At 41.6% G+C, this 16,762-nt stretch overlaps 2 protein-coding genes across 10 annotated transcripts in view; both read right to left on the reverse strand.

Annotated features, from left to right (window-relative positions):
- The window catches only part of Arsg (arylsulfatase G), a 125,642-nt gene extending 117,219 nt beyond the window's left edge, over positions 1-8,423 (reverse strand). For 6 of the 7 annotated variants that reach the window (XM_021248620.2, XM_087208189.1, XM_087208188.1 and 3 more), the window contains exon 1: positions 6,261-8,423. The gene's annotated coding sequence lies outside the window, so the exon portion shown is untranslated. Of the gene's footprint in view, positions 1-194; positions 279-6,260 lie in introns of all 7 variants that reach the window. The other variant, XM_087208187.1, reaches the window with a different exon arrangement.
- Positions 8,424-8,587: 164 nt separating this feature from the next.
- Amz2 (archaelysin family metallopeptidase 2) lies at positions 8,588-16,732 on the reverse strand. 3 transcript variants are annotated; one of them, XM_087208193.1, is made up of 8 exons: positions 16,612-16,732; positions 16,080-16,161; positions 14,859-15,141; positions 14,128-14,301; positions 13,914-14,042; positions 11,264-11,427; positions 9,933-10,109; positions 8,588-8,794 (listed from the first exon to the last, which is right to left on the reverse strand). In XM_087208193.1, the coding sequence occupies exons 3-8, from the start codon at positions 15,139-15,141 to the stop codon at positions 8,639-8,641; spliced, it is 1,083 nt and encodes a 360-aa protein (XP_087064319.1). In that variant the 5' UTR covers positions 16,080-16,161; positions 16,612-16,732; the 3' UTR covers positions 8,588-8,638. The 3 variants fall into 3 exon arrangements, with proteins under 3 accessions (XP_087064319.1, XP_004870332.1, XP_004870334.1); XM_004870275.4 differs by lacking the exon at positions 16,612-16,732 and having other exon boundaries at positions 16,080-16,594; XM_004870277.4 differs by lacking the exons at positions 16,080-16,161; positions 16,612-16,732 and adding an exon at positions 15,694-16,055.
- Positions 16,733-16,762: the final 30 nt, after the last annotated feature.

Raw genomic sequence — 16,762 nt, forward strand, 5'->3', positions numbered from 1 at the left:
TACTTTTTAAAATTTTTCTGCACAACCTCTTTAGCTCTACTACAGACATAAAATTTCTCTGAAGTATGTATTGAACTTGACATTGAAAATAGGACAGTGTCACATTGAATCCTCTGTCTTTTTTACTTTCACGTCACTGAGACAAAATACCCTGCAGTCACAAGTTACAGGAGGAAAGCTTTATCTTGGCTCACAGTTTAGGAGGTTTCAGTCCATGTTTGGTGGGCTCCAAGGCAGGGTGGCCTGGTGGAAGGGTCTGGTGGATGAACATTCTTCACCTAAGGTAGCCAGGAAGCAAAGAAGGAAAGGAAGAGCCACAGAAGGAGATAAACTTCCGGAAGCACCTCCCAGTGACCCTCTCCTCTGACCAAATCCCACCTCCTAACAGCAAGCCAACCACACTGTCCGTCCAGAACCGCCACCGAGGAGTGCAAGAGGCTACAGGGGACATCAAGATATAAACCATAACACCTTCCTACAGATTATTTAAAGCACCTTAGAAAATAACTAAATAATTTCAGGGAAGTATTAAATGATAGATAACAGGAGAGGGAAAACGGTATAGTCAAATGAAGGCGAATAGTTTCAACTAATCACTGAACTGAGAATGAAAAGGGTGACTGAATTATTTCTTAATGAAAAGTAACAAGAAACGATACTGTGGTAGCCACAGACTAAGCCTATAAAGAGTACTAAGGACAAAAAATTAAGTCTACTTAACTTAGGGTTTGATCTTAAATGTCCCCAAAGGCCCTTGAAGTCTTGGTTGTGGCCAAGCCTGTGGCCCCACTAGGAGGTGGCATTTGGGGGTCGCCCTTCAAGGGCACACTGGGACCCCAGCCCCCTTCTCTCCCTCTGCTTCCTATCACAAGATGGGCAATTTTGCTCCATTAAGTGCTCCTGGCCACCGTGTTCTGCCTTGCCCCAGGCCCAGGTAATCATGGACTGAAACCAATGAAACACCTAAAATGATCTCTCTGCCTTTTAAGTGGTTTATCTCAGGTATTCTGTCATCCAGAGGGAAGAAGGTTAACACAACTATCTAAATTCAGTTACAGAATAGTCCTATGAATTTTCCTAACCTCTAAGTAAACAGCACAGACTCCAGGCCAGAGGTTGGCAAGCTTTTTCTATAGAGGTCCAGAGAGTAAATGTTGAAGGTTTTACAGGTCGTGGGGTTTCTATGGAGACTTCGTCTCTGCCATTACAGGTCAAAAGCCATATATAACATGTAAGTGCACGTGTATTTACATTTCAATAAAATTTTATTATGGATGCTAAGATTTAAATGGTATAAACACTATCACACATGAAATACTCCTGTGATTCTTTTTAATCACATGAAAACATTAAAGCCATTGTTAGCTTGAATGCTATTTAAAAAACAGGTGGTAGATTAGCTTTGGCCTGTGGTTTCTGGCGCCTGTTTCACCTGTCCGTGACTCTGGAAAGGGTCAGTACCACAACTCTGAAAAGTAACAGTCCAGACTGATATGAAAGTACAATTATGAATATTTTGGTATGGATGTAGACTGTTTCCCTCCGCCAGTTACAATTATTCCAGTTTTTAAAATGAGTGCTGTAATCCCAGCACTCTGAGGATGAGGTAGGAGGATCGCCATGAGTTCAAGGCCAGCCTGGGCTACACAGTGAGACCCTGTCTCTAAAAAACATAAATAAATAAATAATGACTTAAGATCATGTGCCCTCTCAAGACAAATGTATCCTTGATTGATTCAGTGTTTCCAAGCCTTTTCACAAAGTTATCAATTTTATACTCCAATACTATATGATGTATCCAGACCTGGTGGTGCACACCTTTAATCCCAGCATTCAAGAGCCTGAGGGAGGAGAATCAACACAAATTCAAGGACAGCCTGGGCTTGCATAGTAAATCCAGGGCCAGCCTGGAATACATAGCAAGACCTCATTTCAAAAGAACAAAAAAAATTAATGTAATTTTTGTGCATGTATTTGCCTTTCTTTGAGCTTAACACCTGGTAATAAAAACAAAAATGCATTCTCCTTCCTCGTCTTCGTCTCTGTCCTCTCCTTCTCCTTCGTGTGTGTGTGTGTGTGTGTGTGTGTGTGTGTGTGTGTGTTTGGGGATTGACCTTCCCACTGAACCACATCCCCAGTATCTTTTTTGAGACAAGCAATTCTCCCTGGCTGGGGTCAAACTTCCAGTACTCCTGCCTTAGCCTCCCAGAGTGCTGGGATTACAGGCGTGCACCACTATGTTTAGCTGGGAAATATATTCTTAATCCGGGTTTCAATGCTCCAGATTCAAGTCACCTGGAAGCATTTATTACAGTTAGATTTCCATACTCCACTTCAAATATTCTAAGTCAAAATCATCATGATCCTTATATCCCCCCATATCCAAACATGAGGATTTAGAGTTTAGAAGCCATTGCATTTAAAATTTTAAATGGTTATGAACATGACTTAAAACAGCCAATATAAAGACAATTTAGACATGTTACACTCTGAATGACCACTCTGATGAGTGTGCTTTGCACTAAGAAGCTGTCCTTGTCTTCAGATTTGTCCTTAATAGGCAAGTGTGTCCTAAAAGTGGACATCTGCATGCAATAAGTGGGCCATGCACAAGGGCATAAGAAAGGAAACTGGGTCCCCCTGGTGTTCAGTTTTGATAATTACTCTACAGGCACAGGATAAGGAAAAGTGGTAAGAGAACTTTTGCTTTTCACACAAACACTTTCAGACCCAAATCAAAAGGGCCTTGGTGCCCATCCATCCTGGAGGAGAAACTGGACAGGAAGCCGGATGCTCCAAAACAATGATTACTGGGAGAAAATACAAATTGTGGTCATGTGTTTAGATCTTTTACGCCTTTCCAATAACTCAAGAAAACACAATCTTAAAAGAATATGTTTTCATTTGCTAATCTATCGTGACACAGTGTATTTACCATTGTTATTCTCTAATAATTTTTGTTATGAAAAATTATTTTTCACCGAACAGCTTTTATATTTTCTTTATTAATATCTACATTGAAATAAAAAATATTTTTAAAAATAAAATTTAATGATACTAAAAAAAGAAGAAAACAACAAGGATGCAGACTATCCTAGCAACTCACTCCCCTAGAATTCAAGCAGAACTTTAAGAAACTCCTCAGAGCCCAATATGGTGGCACACAACTGTTATCCCTGTATTCTGGGAGGCTGAGGCAGGAGGATCTCAAGTTCAAGCCCCGCCTGGGCAACACAGCAACTTGGCGAGATTCCGTCTCTAAATTAAAAGGGAAAAACCTTTAAGGGATGGAAATGTAGTTAAATGTGAAAGCCCAGGGTTCAGTCCCCAATACAGCGAAACACCTGCTCTGCACTGACGCCCATTCCTTCTTAGTCCCAACTTTGCCCCTGAGCTCCAGCCTTGAAATGCCCATGTGCAGCAGGGAGAGGTCAACCAGGCATCTCCAACAAAAAATGTCCTCAGAGGAACTCTGGCTCCTGCTTCTCCAACCCACAAATCCTACCAGCTCCACTTTCTAAATATATCCAGAACCTAAGCGCTCTGGCAAACTCTACCTACCCTGATCCAAGTCTGTATCATCTTAACTGGATTTTGACAATAGTCTTCCAGCTTGTTTGCCTGCTTCCACTCCTGCCACAAGCCACCTCTGTCTTCATTTCCCACATATCACCAAGACAATCCTTTAAAGCACAACACAGACACAAATCCTTAACGATGGGCCTGGGTGAACTACCAGATGCTGTTACTTTCCCCTTGCTCTGGCTACACAGGCCTCCCTGGTTACCTCACTGCTCCCAGATTTGTTCTTCCTGTCCTACGGCCTGGGCCTCCAAACCTGAGGTTTTCCTTGCCTGGTACCTCCTTCCCCTAGATGTGGATATGGTGTGACCTTTTAATTTGGTCACTTTCAAATGCCACCTGCACACGGAACAGCAAAGAAACTATCCTCCTCAAGAGTTTCTTCCTCTTTCTTCTGGTGGGGGAATCAAACTCAAGGACACTCTCCCAATGAGCTACAGCCCCAGTCCTTTTTTATATTTTGTTTTGAGACAAGTTCTTGCTAAATTGCCTTAAGGGAACTTTCCATCCTGCCTCAGCCTCCCTGGGTACTAGAATAACAAGTGTGCACCACCGTATCTAGCTCCGAATTCTTTACTCTGACATTATGTTACAAAAGCATTTGTTTGCTCCTTGCTTATCCGTCTCTTCCATGACTATATTCAGATGGTGAAGCTTTGTTCACTGTTATTATATCCCCAAGGTGTTGGGCAGAGCCTAGTGCTAGTAAGTGGTACTCCATACATATTATTGAAAGTATGAATGAATGAATGAATGAATGAGTTCATTATGTCTCATCCCCTCCCCCTACATGAGAGAAAATAAAAGGTATCTCTTCACAAATGCAGCTGAAAAGGCTGGTGCTGCTCTAAAGCCACTGGATGGGACTAATGGCTCAGAACCTGTGCCCAGGACCCATCTCCCAGCATCTAAGCACTGGTCTGGAAGAGCCCAGCAGGTATATCCAAAAGGGATTCGTCAGCTGCAATGATGAAAAACTAATCCAACATAGACTGAACGAAACAGAGGGAAGAAGTTAACACAGGTGCGAGGATGCAAATGGAGGGCTCTGAGTTTTAACATATTGCCCACGCAGATTTTGTTTTAACCTAACCTTTTCTCCAGTAGCTCTTTTTAAAAATATATATATATATTTGTAATTTAGCTCAGTGGTTTTGCCGCCTGCTGCGCAAGCGCAAGGACCCGAGTTCGATCTCTGGTACAAAAAAAAAAATTGTATGTGTAATTGACACATAGTAATTGTACATAGAGGATACAGTCTAACACCTCAGCCATTTATCATTTTTTTGTTGAGAACATTCAAAATCCTGCCACTAGCTATTTTAAAATATACGGTTGACCATTTTGTTTTTGTTTTTGTTTTTGTTTTGCAGTGCTAGGAATCACATCCAGGAGCTACACCCCTAACCCATAATTGCCATTTTTTCCCATGATGTGTTTTTAAACACCTCAAGTGACAGCAAGTACTTTTCTAAATATTGTACCTTTCTTTTTTTGTTGTTTTTTTCCTTCCCCTCAACCCTTCTCTGAACCTCTTTTTTTGGTTCTAAGGCAAAAGTACATAGACTAATTTCTCTTTACTTTGAGCAACCCCAGATGGCCCCACTAGAATAGAAAAGAAGTTGAAAGTTTAATCTTCTAATCCCTTTTATAAACAACACGAACATGGTTTGGTTTCCAGCTGGTGTGATTCCGCGAGGTCATGTAACACAGTGAAAGCAAGGCAAAACTCGACATCAGGAAACAGGTTGGATCTCAAATTTGCCATTGGTTTAACTACACACAAGCTTACTTAGCCAGGGTTTGTTTCTGCATCTGCAAAATGAACTAAACTATTTCCATACTATCACCACTTCACAGCTCTGCTTTCCAAACATGAAAACGCATCAGAAGGAAAGAGCTGGGCCTTGGCAACGAAAGGGAAGGTTAAAAAAAAAATCTGCAACAGAGGAGAGCAGCACAGTGGAAAACCCACTGACTCCAGAGGCCTTTATGGTGTGCGGCCTGAAGACCTCCATGGCCCTTTTCTTGCATAAGCCTCTCTCCTTTTGGCTCAATTTCACTGGCACATCTTTGCCAGTAGAGACAAGCGGTAATCTAGAGCTACATTCTCCAATACACAAGTCACAAGCCACATCGGACTGAAAACCTGAAATATGGTCACTCCAAAGACAGACATGCTATGTGAAATACACACCAGACTTTGAAGAATTGATATTAAAAATTAATATAAATTATTTCAATATTTACATTGACTACATGTTGAAATCATATTTTTTGTTTTTGTTTTTGTTTTTTTGAGACAGGGTCTCGCTATGCAGTTCAGGTTGGCCTTAAAAATCACTATGTAGCACAGGCTGGCCTTGAACTCATGGAGATCCTCCTGCCTCAGCCTCTTGAGTTCTAAGATTTCAGGTGTTTGCAACTACACCTGGCTTGAATAATATTTTGGGTGCACTCTGTTAAATACTATATATGATTGAAATTAATTCCATCTGCTTTTTGCATTTGCTAATGCGGCTACTGGAAAAGTTAAAACTTCATGTGTGGCTTGTATTATACTTCTATTGGACCATGCTGCTCTAGAGATTAGATATCAGAATCTAGCAAGTAACTACGATTCAAACTGTTAAATGAAGCATTTTGTAAACGCTGTACAGAGAACTGGTTGCACTCACACTGCTCAGCGGTCATCGCCATCCTGATTTTCAAGGCCAAGCCCAGAACGCGCGCACCAGGGTGCAGTCCACGCCTCTTCCAGGCGGGCCTCACGGGAGGCGGCGGTGGGGTAGGCTGCGCTGGGCCCCTGATGCCGGGCCAGGCCAAGCTGCTGACTCCACACTTCGGAGCCGGCTGGGGGAAGTCCCAGGCGGAAACAGGTGGCGCGCCCGTGGCTGGGGGCAGCTGCTGGTCCTGCGCGCCCGCACCCGGGGGCAGCGAGCGACTCGCTTCCTGCTCAGAAAGGCCCGAGCAAAGGGCCGGCTATAGCAGTCCCACAGCTGCCTGCTTGGATTTTGCTGTGGCTCCTGCCGAGCAGTCTGGCCAATTGTCCCCTAAAGGATTTGAAATTTAAAAGTACTCCCTGTCAGGGGAATTTTTGCTTTAAAAAGCAAGCTGGACAAGGAGACAGACAAACCTTGCCCAATCGTTATGTTTAACCCTCTCCAGTAAAAGTTTTTGTGGACTGAAATGTTAAACCTCACCCTTCCTTTGACTAGAGATACTACAAATTCAGAGGAAGCTGAGGAGCAAGACCCATGACATAACTGAGCAGTATTTCAAAGCCTCATATTTCTAAGAAGACATTTAGGCATTTATTCTCTTTACCAGTTTGCTGTTTCATTCATTCAGCATTTGCAGGGCACAATCTGCTTGGATTTCTGATTAGTGAAAATCAATTTTTTAAAAACTAAGGATTCCACTACAGTACATAAAATTTAGTTGCAGTAGACAAATAATATTTTTTAACTTAACCCTAAGACACTGTTCAAAAGTGTATACAAGACAGTTACTTAAAATTGCAAAGTAATTGCTCATTACATAGTCTGGTACATAAACGCTGTTACATAAAAGTTTAGCTATTGCTCCTGGCCTCAGTAAGGAGTATGCAGATGAACTTTGTATCTTTCCAAATAAGTAACTGATTTACTGACCTAGGCTTAGCTGCAGTCTCCTAGGTTTGTGACTAATGCTTCCTCACAGGACTAAAACTATACTTGCGTAGAAAAACGAAAGGAAATCTGAAACAATGGGCAATATTTAAAAACACATTATTCGTGGAGGAAATAAAACTCATGAACATAATCTATAATAGTCCATGCTCCATCTGCTTCTTTTTAGTATTACATGATCAAGGATTCTAATTAATTTTAATAGCAAACCATTTTCAAAACGACTTAAAAGGATTTTTAAAAATCTAAAGGAAACCACTGCTTCAATTGTAAAATGTACTCTAAACAAATCATACTACATAAAAACATAGCCAAAAAATTTAGGTTTCAAAATACCAAAAAAAAAATTTTGTTTTTAATTGCCTTAGCGTGAGGTGGGAAAGTGGGAGAGGCTGTGACTCCCCGGTGCCCAATAAAGTGGCACACTGTAATTCCCACATCTCTGGGCTATCTTGCTCTAGCAGATACCACTTGTCAAATCTGAGGTTGCCAACCTGCCCGTCACCATGGCAACAGTGTCACAGCCTGACAGGGAGTCATGGGCATTCTGGGAATCCGACAGATAACCCACTGCACTCTCTCCTCCACTCAAACAATGCAGAAAAAGTGAAGAAGACATTATAGAAATAACCCTGAAATCTGCTCTACAACTGTAGAGCATGTGCAACCTTCACAAATATAAATGCCATTACAGGTTATTTGTAGGACTCATTAATGACTCATCAGTTGTAGGTGACGGTAGCAATGGAACACCCACTACCAAAGGCTGCTGTAAGTACCAGTTATTTTCACTTGGAAATATCCTTGAGAGGAGATCACTATTTTAAGCTGCTAAATGTTGATACAGGCTGTTTCATTCAGGCTTAAGCTGAGAAACAGCAAGAAAAAATAAAATGTAAGGCATCCCAGAGTAGGAAAAGCACACAGAGAAGGAGGGATGCAGATGGCAAAGACAGGAGCCCATGAAAGTTCACAATAAGACATGGTTGGGCCACTCAGGGATATAATTGCTTCCAAAAACAAAAGCATCCCGGGAAAACTGTGCTAGCCAGCACAGGAAGCTGCAGTGGGGAAGTCCGTGCATTCCTTGGGACACATGGAGATTTTAAAAGTATTTATTTACTTAATAGCTACTGTTAATCCTAGCTGTCTCCTAAGACAAGCATATTTGAAGAATGGAAATGACGTACTTACTACTGCCACCTACCAGGCTAGTGAGAAGAGCTTATGGAGTATTCAAAATTAACCTCCTTTTAGGTTAAGTGCTTCTATTCTGCTACTTGGACACAGCAAAGAATCAGTAAGAGGTTCATTCCAATAAAGTACTTCACCCATTGAGAGCATAACGTGCAAGTATTTATTTTATTACTCCTATCTGAAGACTCTTATTTTTGGAGAACAGCAAGGCATTTTATTATCCATTCTTTCCATTCCTTAAAGGCTTCGATGGGTTTTGGCAAATTCACATTGTTCTCACAACTATGCTTTGGAGTTGCTCTTGGTATGTCAGCGGATTCGTCATCAATCCACCTCACCAGTGCCTGGAAAAACAGAGAAGAGGCATTTAAAAAAATTTGTTCAAGATGCATATTTTAGCTGGGTGTGGTGGCGCACACCTGTGATCTCAGCACTCAGGAAGCTGAGGCAGGATGACAGTTGTGAGTTCCAGGCCAGCCTGAGGGACAGTGAATAAAAGGCCATCCTGAACTAAATGGAGAGACCTTGTCTTGGAAAAAAAAAAAAAAGAAAAAAGGAAAAAAAAAGCATATCTTAGCAAATCACAGCATAAGAGTTATAGGCAAGAGAACAACACCGGTGTCTAGATCAGGTTGCCTCAAACTGTGGTTTGTATCACCCTCTGATGCTGCTGCATTTGATAACATCTACGAAGACAAAACATACTTATGATATATTGGGTAAAATAGTATATACAAAATATAACTGTAAATTATGGTCAACAGTATGCATAGGAAAAAAAGATGAAGAAGTGTACTATTTCTCACACTGCTTATTTTAAAGGACAATAGTAACTTTCTTTTTTGCAACTTGCTAATTATTCCACAAAGCATTCAGCTATGCCTTTAATTCAGTGTGCAGGTGTATATGCACAGAAGGGTATACAAACGCCTGGGCAGACACATGTATGTGATGACGTGGATGCAGACACTGAAGGGGAGTCCCCTGCGTGTATGGTCACACCCATGAGTAATTGCATGAACATGTATGATCTGCTGGGGACCTGTCAGGGCGCATGGGGGCACACGCTCGTACACACTGAGATCAGGTACTTTCCCTTTCCTCCTTAAAGAAAAACACCATATCTCCCTCCATTACATATTTGGGAAGATAAACCACATCCACACATATATATGGGTTTGAAAAAATGAACTCTGCCACACAGATCAATATGTATTTTGGTCTGCCAAGTCAAGCTCTCTAAATGGATATGAAAAAAGGAAACGTCTTTCGCCATTTCTCACTGAACTATAAGATAGTCACAGTCATGCGTAAGTTTTAAGGTTACTTGTTTGAACGTTGTTTTTCTAGCCACAGCTTCCTGCTTATCTTTACACTAATTTCCTCTGATAAATTATAGCTGCAGAAAAGGACCTAGCAGAGAATGTCAATTTGCTACTTAGACAACCACTTCCCTTCTCTTTGACCTGCCCCAACACTTACCTTGTATCTTTCTACAATACTGAAGCCAATAGCACACTGCAACTTGCGTAAACAGATAGGGCAAAGGTTTAGAGGGCGCCTGTCAGCTTCTTCCAAGTGGTTGGAGCCTTGCATTAGGCATGCAAGCCACTGGCAGTGTTGCAGTCCAAATATATGTCCAATCTCATGGGTTAAAGTCTGTAAGACAGTCACATTGCAGCTTTATAGCACCACTGTCAACAAGGTACACAACACTTGTCTTATTTTCCCAAGAGATTTATGAGCACCAACTCCCTAACCATCATCCCCCAAACTTCACTATATCTTCTGAGATGTAGTAATCTCTCATTTCTCTGAATGTCCTAATACTTTCCTTACTATCTTTAATTACTTCTCCTGGACCGGAGTTTCTCATCCTCAAGAGCACTAACATGTTGGTTAGTTCTGTGTTGTGGGGAGTTGTCCTGGACATTGTAGGATGCTCTGTAGCATCCCTGGCCTCTGTCCACTAAATGATAGTAGAACCCCTCTCCAATTGTGACAATCAAGTGTGTCCAGACACTGTCAAATGTACCCCAGTAGCAAAATCCCCACCTCTGGTTGAAAACTCCTCTATCCCAGTAGGGTAGCTGTTAATAGTTCAGATTTGGGCCCCTTTCCCCGGAGATGCTGATTCCATAGGACTGGGAAGAGGAGCCTTGATCTGCATGCCAATGAGCACATCAGGTGATGCTAAAACAGGCGATGTTTGGAATATACTCTGAAAACATATTTCTAAGAGATTTACTTCTCAAACACCAACAAGTAGTCCTGGGGAAAGCAGAACTTCTCTAGCCAAAAGAAAACTGTCTCTGGCTAGGAAGGAAGCAAGGTAAAAACCAGAAGATGGGCTTTCCAAAGAGCAGGGGTGGGGATATGTCAGAACTGGCATAGAATTACAGCTCAGAATAGCTGGAGTCCAAAGAAGAAAGCCCTCTGTCACTGAGACACCAGAGAGCAGAGGCCCCTCCAAAATCCTCAGGAAGGCAGCCATGCTTATGATCATGGCAGCCTGAATGGGGACATTACTTTCTTATTCCAGAATGCAGCAATACAACTAATAGTGAAGGCAAAGGTATAGTAAAGGGCTGTGTGTACTAGCAGGACCAAAAACACACCAATATTATAAATTTCAATAATAAGACATCCAATTAAATTTTTTATTGATTATTTCTCTCAACCAATAGCCACCAAAAGTACACAAATGACATAAACTCATTTATAATATTACCTTAAGGACTGATGAAATATGATTAGGGAATTAAGATTTCTTTCTCCTTTTAAAAAATGCTCCAAAGGGATATTTTACTTACCTTACAGGATCGCAGAAGTAAAACACTAGTGATTTCAGGAATATAATAGTTATCAAAAATGGAATAGTCACTGGAAGATTTTTTGTGGAGCTTCTTCACTTTGCCTTCATAGTGTGAGGTATAGAAGTGCCTGTCGTACCTGGCGAAGCTGAATATCCCCACACCTACAAAAGAGGACCCGCAACCACAGAGTGAGGGTAAAGATGCCTTAAGGAAAGACCAAAAGAGAGCCTCCTAGAATATGTGGTCTGTGACTGCATATCTGTATTACTGTGTTCACATAGTCTAAATGCTTTAGGTTTGTGAACATAAAGGAAGATTTTTCACCCCAATTCCCAGTCAAAATCTTTACATGCTATCCAATGTGCCCTGGCCAATAAAATTCCATTGACTTAAGATAAATTCTAGGGAAATTGGAAGTTTCGGAGGATTTCTTCTCTAAAAGAAGTCTTTTTCTCAAAGAATAGTCTAAATCGAGTACTCCTCAAAGGAACTATGAAAAATAATTACATGAAGAAGAAGCAGTCATGATTTTCTTTTTGACCACAACAAACAGATCCATGTCAGTAAGGGTTGCTGGTCTTCCTTCCTACCCTGCCTACTCAGATGTCGGGGAATCCTCGTTTGGACCATGACTTTAGACAGAATAACCTCTTCTCCTTCCCCACCCCACCCCACTCACTTCTTAAAGCATAGCACAATTCTATTACGGTGTCAAGTGACCAGAATAAACACCCCTGTAACTGACTTCCTGTGTTTCATTTAGAGTTGTAATCTACAGTCTTTGCATGCAAAGAGCTCAATATATAACTACTCATTCTATAGGGCACTGCTTCGTAACTCGACTTGTTTACATCGTCACTTTTATTTATGCTTCTCTCTCAGTTGTTAATGTAATAATTTTTTTTTTTTCCCCAGTACTAGGGCCCAAATCTAGGACTTCATGCATGCTAGGCAAGTACTCTACCAGTGAACTACACCCCAACCCTGAAATCTTTTTTGATAAGGAAATAAATTCACAGTAAGTTTGTCCAAACCAACTCTATTAAAAAAGAAAATTCCTGGGCTGGGCTTTAGCTCAGTGGTGCCAGGCCTGTCTGGCAAGCGCAAGGTCCTGAGTTCAATCCCCAGTACCAAAAAAAGAAAAAAAGAAAATTTCTCACGTCATAGAAAGTGTACATTGATATTTGAAGTTTAGGGAAAGATGACATTCTGGAAGTCAAGAAAAAAATGAGTCTAATCATGTACCACAAGTGACTGCTGGCCAAAGAAATGTGAACTTACTTCATATTATAATACCTTTAGCAAGAACATTTCTATTTCCTACAGATAGATTATTGTCCTTAGTAATAAATGTTTCTCGATTTGAAAATACCAATCTTTAAACATGGAGGAAACAAGGTCACTTGTGGTCTGATACTGTCTTGCAATACAGCAGATCAATCTTGCTACTTTACATGTTGCCTTAGGACATGAAATATTTAACTCACCCAAAAAAAGCGGGGGTAAAAGAAAAAATTTGGCAGGATGTTTTCTGAGCTCAAATGCATAAGATAAATTACCTAACAATATCTGGAACAAATTGTTTTTAATTTCTTTTTAATGTTTCCATCTCTAACAATAAAGGGGGGAACTTCTGATAAAAGCTTGTTCACCTTTCAAAAATCAGCAAGGCAGTTGCTATCTCCAATTTCTAAGAGAGTATGGTGGTAGGGTCATGGTTTGAGAACCTTACCAGTATAGGGAAGCTCACATGAATGGAGAATTGAGGGTAAAGGAGCAGCACCCACCTCTAGTAGAAAGAAACATTTGTCAAGAGAAAGCCCTCTTCCCTCCACTATACCCTGAGCCTATGTAGCACGCACCAGACAGTGAACTCTCAGCATAGTCCCTGGGACTCACTACCCATCCCTAGCCTAATAATCACTCCCTTAGGTCACTGGTCTTTTTCCCTTTCAGCCTGTCTTAGATCCTGGGGGATTATGTGAAAGAAAGAAGACCAAAAATGAAGGAGTGGAAAGTAGAGAAGTAGACAGATGACAAAAAGAAGGAAAAAGATAGGTGAAACACGACTTGCTTCCAGACCATTTCTCACCCCCACACGAACATGAACAGTTCCCAAGGAGTGAAGTTTCTTGCATCTCACAAGTTGAACTTAATTTTTTTAGGGAAAAAATGTCATTATGGAGGATGAGAAAGAAGCATAATTATTTATCAGTCTACGCTATTCCATCTATGCAAAATGACTAGGAAAAATCAAGAGATGAAGATCAGCAAGATTTCACATGTCCATGGTAACACTGTACTTCAAATATCCTTAATTTAATTCACCTTTCTCCTGAATTACATTTACCAGCTGTTGCACTGAATGTCTATAATCTGGCAGGCATTTTATATACTGTTTTAGGCATTGTTATGTAAATTACCTCCAAAGGACGCTCTTACTACCTCAAAGTCACCTAGGTAGTAAGTGACCTACTGAGGAGGAACCCAGACCTTTAAGAGTCTATCAACAAACAGCACGTTTCCTCCCTGAAAACATTATTCAGTTTTAAATATCAAAACTATTAGCGGTTGAAATTCTTTTTAATTCAACACCTCCAAATATTAACTTGAGGAAGTTTTCACCAACAAGGTCAAAAAGAAATACCATCTGTCAGAGAGGCCTGTCCGAAGACAAAATTCCATGAGTCTCTTGGGTAAAGATCAATCATTGTTATCCCCACAACACAGAAGGCATCTTCAGGTTTCTTCTTTTTTAAGAAATTCAGGATATGCCCTATTTAAAAAGAAAAGTATATACGTATACACACGTAATACACATTTCCTTGTCTTAATTCAAATGATAAAGTTGCTTAACTCACCTGCATGAATTTGTAGATTTTGTGTATGATCATTGACTCTAAAGGAACACCTGGTGGCAGAAACAGAAACTGGTTCTAGCAGTTTTACTGTCAGGCCATAGAAAAATGCTTCACAGTAGCCCTTGAGCCGTTTAATGTATTCTTCACTGATAACTCTAGTGTTTCCTAGAGCTCCTAGAATAGGGGAGAAAATGTAAAGACAGACTTTAAGACATCAAAACATTCAATCTTAGCCTGGCATGATGCTGCACATCTGTATTCCCAGCATTAGGTAGGCTGAGTCAGGAGGACCTGGAGTGCCAAGCCTACCCAGGCTACATAGTGAGTTCAAGGCCTGCCTGGACTACATAGTGAGACCCTGTCTCAAAAAACAAATAAAAAAATCAGTCTTTACCTCAGTCCACACATTAGAAAGTTAGAATTAGAAACAAAAGCAACTCTAAATTTTCAGTACACAAATACACCTTCATCAGTCATTGATGGCAACATGAATTAAAAAGAAATAAAATGTTTGCTTTTAAATCAGTCTGGCTACAAAACTTCTACCACTGTAATGAATGAAAAAAAAATGATCATAAATGGCAGACCTCTTGCCTGGCAAACACAAGGTCCTGGGCTTGATCCCTAGCACTAATAAGAAGGAAACGATCATAAAAAACTGCCCACTTGAAGCAGATAATAGCCCAAACCATTCCTAACAGCACCACAGCAAACCAAACCCAAATATATACCAATGGACTGTATACAAATACTGCGTTTCTCTGGAGAGGGTGTCTTTCGGTAGGGATCACTGAAAAACTCCTCAAAGTCCTGGGGAGCCTCCGGGTGAGAGGTGATCCAATCGGACTGGGAATGTAAGGTAATGGGTACAAAGAGATCACTGGCTGGCTGGAAGGCTTCGCTCATTAAACGCTGCTCCCCAGCATCTAATTTCTCATACTGTGCTACAAGCTTTGGGTTCTTTGAGATGAGAGCTGTTTTGAGTGTCTGTTCAGAGTGCCGTACTATTCGCATCTGCCAAAAAACAACAACAACAAAAAAGAGCAGTCAGATATAAAATGCATAGCCATACTGGGGACTTTAATCTATCCTCCACATACATATATCTCTAATTTCTCCCTAGATTTGGAATGACTAATCATTAATGTCCTAGAGTGGTCACATTTAAGAGTGGCTTCCCTACTTCCAATCATTTTCTTGGGGAAAGTATCTAAGAAATTGAAAAGAAAATCATTAAGTCCATTCTTCCATCTCACAGGGAATCTGTTCCCTTTATAAAAGTTAGTGGTGGCCCTAAGACTATGCATGACCTGATTTCCTATTTTCTTGTCATTTGGATAATAATCACAATATTCTGAGATGACTCATTAGGGCCACATGAAAAATGCTCATTTTTTCCAATGTGACTCAAGGACATTCAGTGTTCAACGAAAAGAGAACTAATGTAAGTGCCTATTTCTGTAATTTAACTCCAGGCTCACAAACTGTATCTCAGCCACTGAAGTTGGTCATCTCAGTCATCTCACTGGGGAAGACATCACATGACTAACCAAAGTCACGACTCACAATGACAGGTCTCTTTCATTCACGGCATGTTCCTGTGTAAAGCTTTCATCCTTCCATTGAATGGGTCAAACAGATGTTCCATCACATGGTTTTTTGAATTAGAAAAGGAAAAAACAACATCTCTGTCTGGATCCTATCATATTTTCTAATTATCTAGATTTTTTTCAGTTTAATGATTAGACAACTGAGGGGAAAATTTAAGCTAATGTCTGTTTTCATTAAATCTCCTTATTCTGGGGTTCAATAGGCGGCAGAAAATTTCCCATCAAAGGCCTCTAGAGCTCAAACTCTGAGCAGAGGATCATCACTGCCACACCCTTGAGCTGAAATGTGACTTCTACAGGATAAAACGTAAAACAAGATGTGCCTTCCTGTATTCTACTTACCTTTAAAGTGGAAGGCTCCCACTGAAGTTTTTACCTTACAAGGATAGGCATGTCCAAAAAAGTAGTGTAGGGTGCTTCCATACTAATTCGAAAAAGGCGGTGTGAAAGGTCAGGAGGCCTCCTAGGTCTACCCTGGGTGGAGATGCCAAAGAAGGGGGACCGGGGAGGCAGCAGATACGGTACTGCAGTGGGCTGAAAGCCAGGGATGCTTCCTTCCTAACAGTGTAACTTCCCGGGTAAATTATGACCGGTTGCCCAGAGCAACTCGCACTTCAGGCTCGGCCCGGTGTAGGCGCGACCCGCTCCCCACCTAGCGGGGCCTCTGCTAGCTTTTTCTCCCCGGGAAGCTTCTTAAGGGCCTGCCGGGCTCCCTGGAGACACCCGCCCCCGCAGTCCTCGCTACTTCCGCGCGGCCGCCCCTCCCACTTCCGCATCCCTCCCCACAGACCGCTACTGTCTCGGCCCTCTCCACCCGAGGTACCCAACCCAAGCGGCCAGACCGGGCTCTAACAGGTCCCAGCTCCACCCTCACCCCTGCGGGCCTCCATGCCGCCCGCCGGACAGAGTCTCGCTGCCCTGCGCCCGTGCGCACCGCGCCTGCGCCAGACTTCGCCCATAGGCACGCCCCCGTATTCCGGCCCCGCCCAGTTACACGTCACGCTCCTGGGCGAGACGCGGCTCAC

Source organism: Heterocephalus glaber, unplaced genomic scaffold (assembly GCF_053883595.1).
Source record: "Heterocephalus glaber isolate CG9 unplaced genomic scaffold, H.glaber_assembly_v1.0 deba00000937, whole genome shotgun sequence".
In the NCBI taxonomy this organism is placed as follows: domain Eukaryota; kingdom Metazoa; phylum Chordata; class Mammalia; order Rodentia; family Bathyergidae; genus Heterocephalus; species Heterocephalus glaber.

What these genes read in the sequence shown, in the direction of transcription:
- Amz2 (XM_087208193.1), bottom strand. Translation starts at nt 15,141, where the DNA reads ATGCGAATAGTACGGCACTCTGAACAGACACTCAAAACAGCTCTCATC. An exon ending in TATTTGTATACAGTCCATTG is followed by an intron (nt 14,302 to 14,858) that starts GTATATATTTGG and finishes CCCCTATTCTAG; the next exon opens with GAGCTCTAGGAAACACTAGA. An exon ending in AAATCTACAAATTCATGCAG is followed by an intron (nt 14,043 to 14,127) that starts GTGAGTTAAGCA and finishes CTTTTTAAATAG; the next exon opens with GGCATATCCTGAATTTCTTA.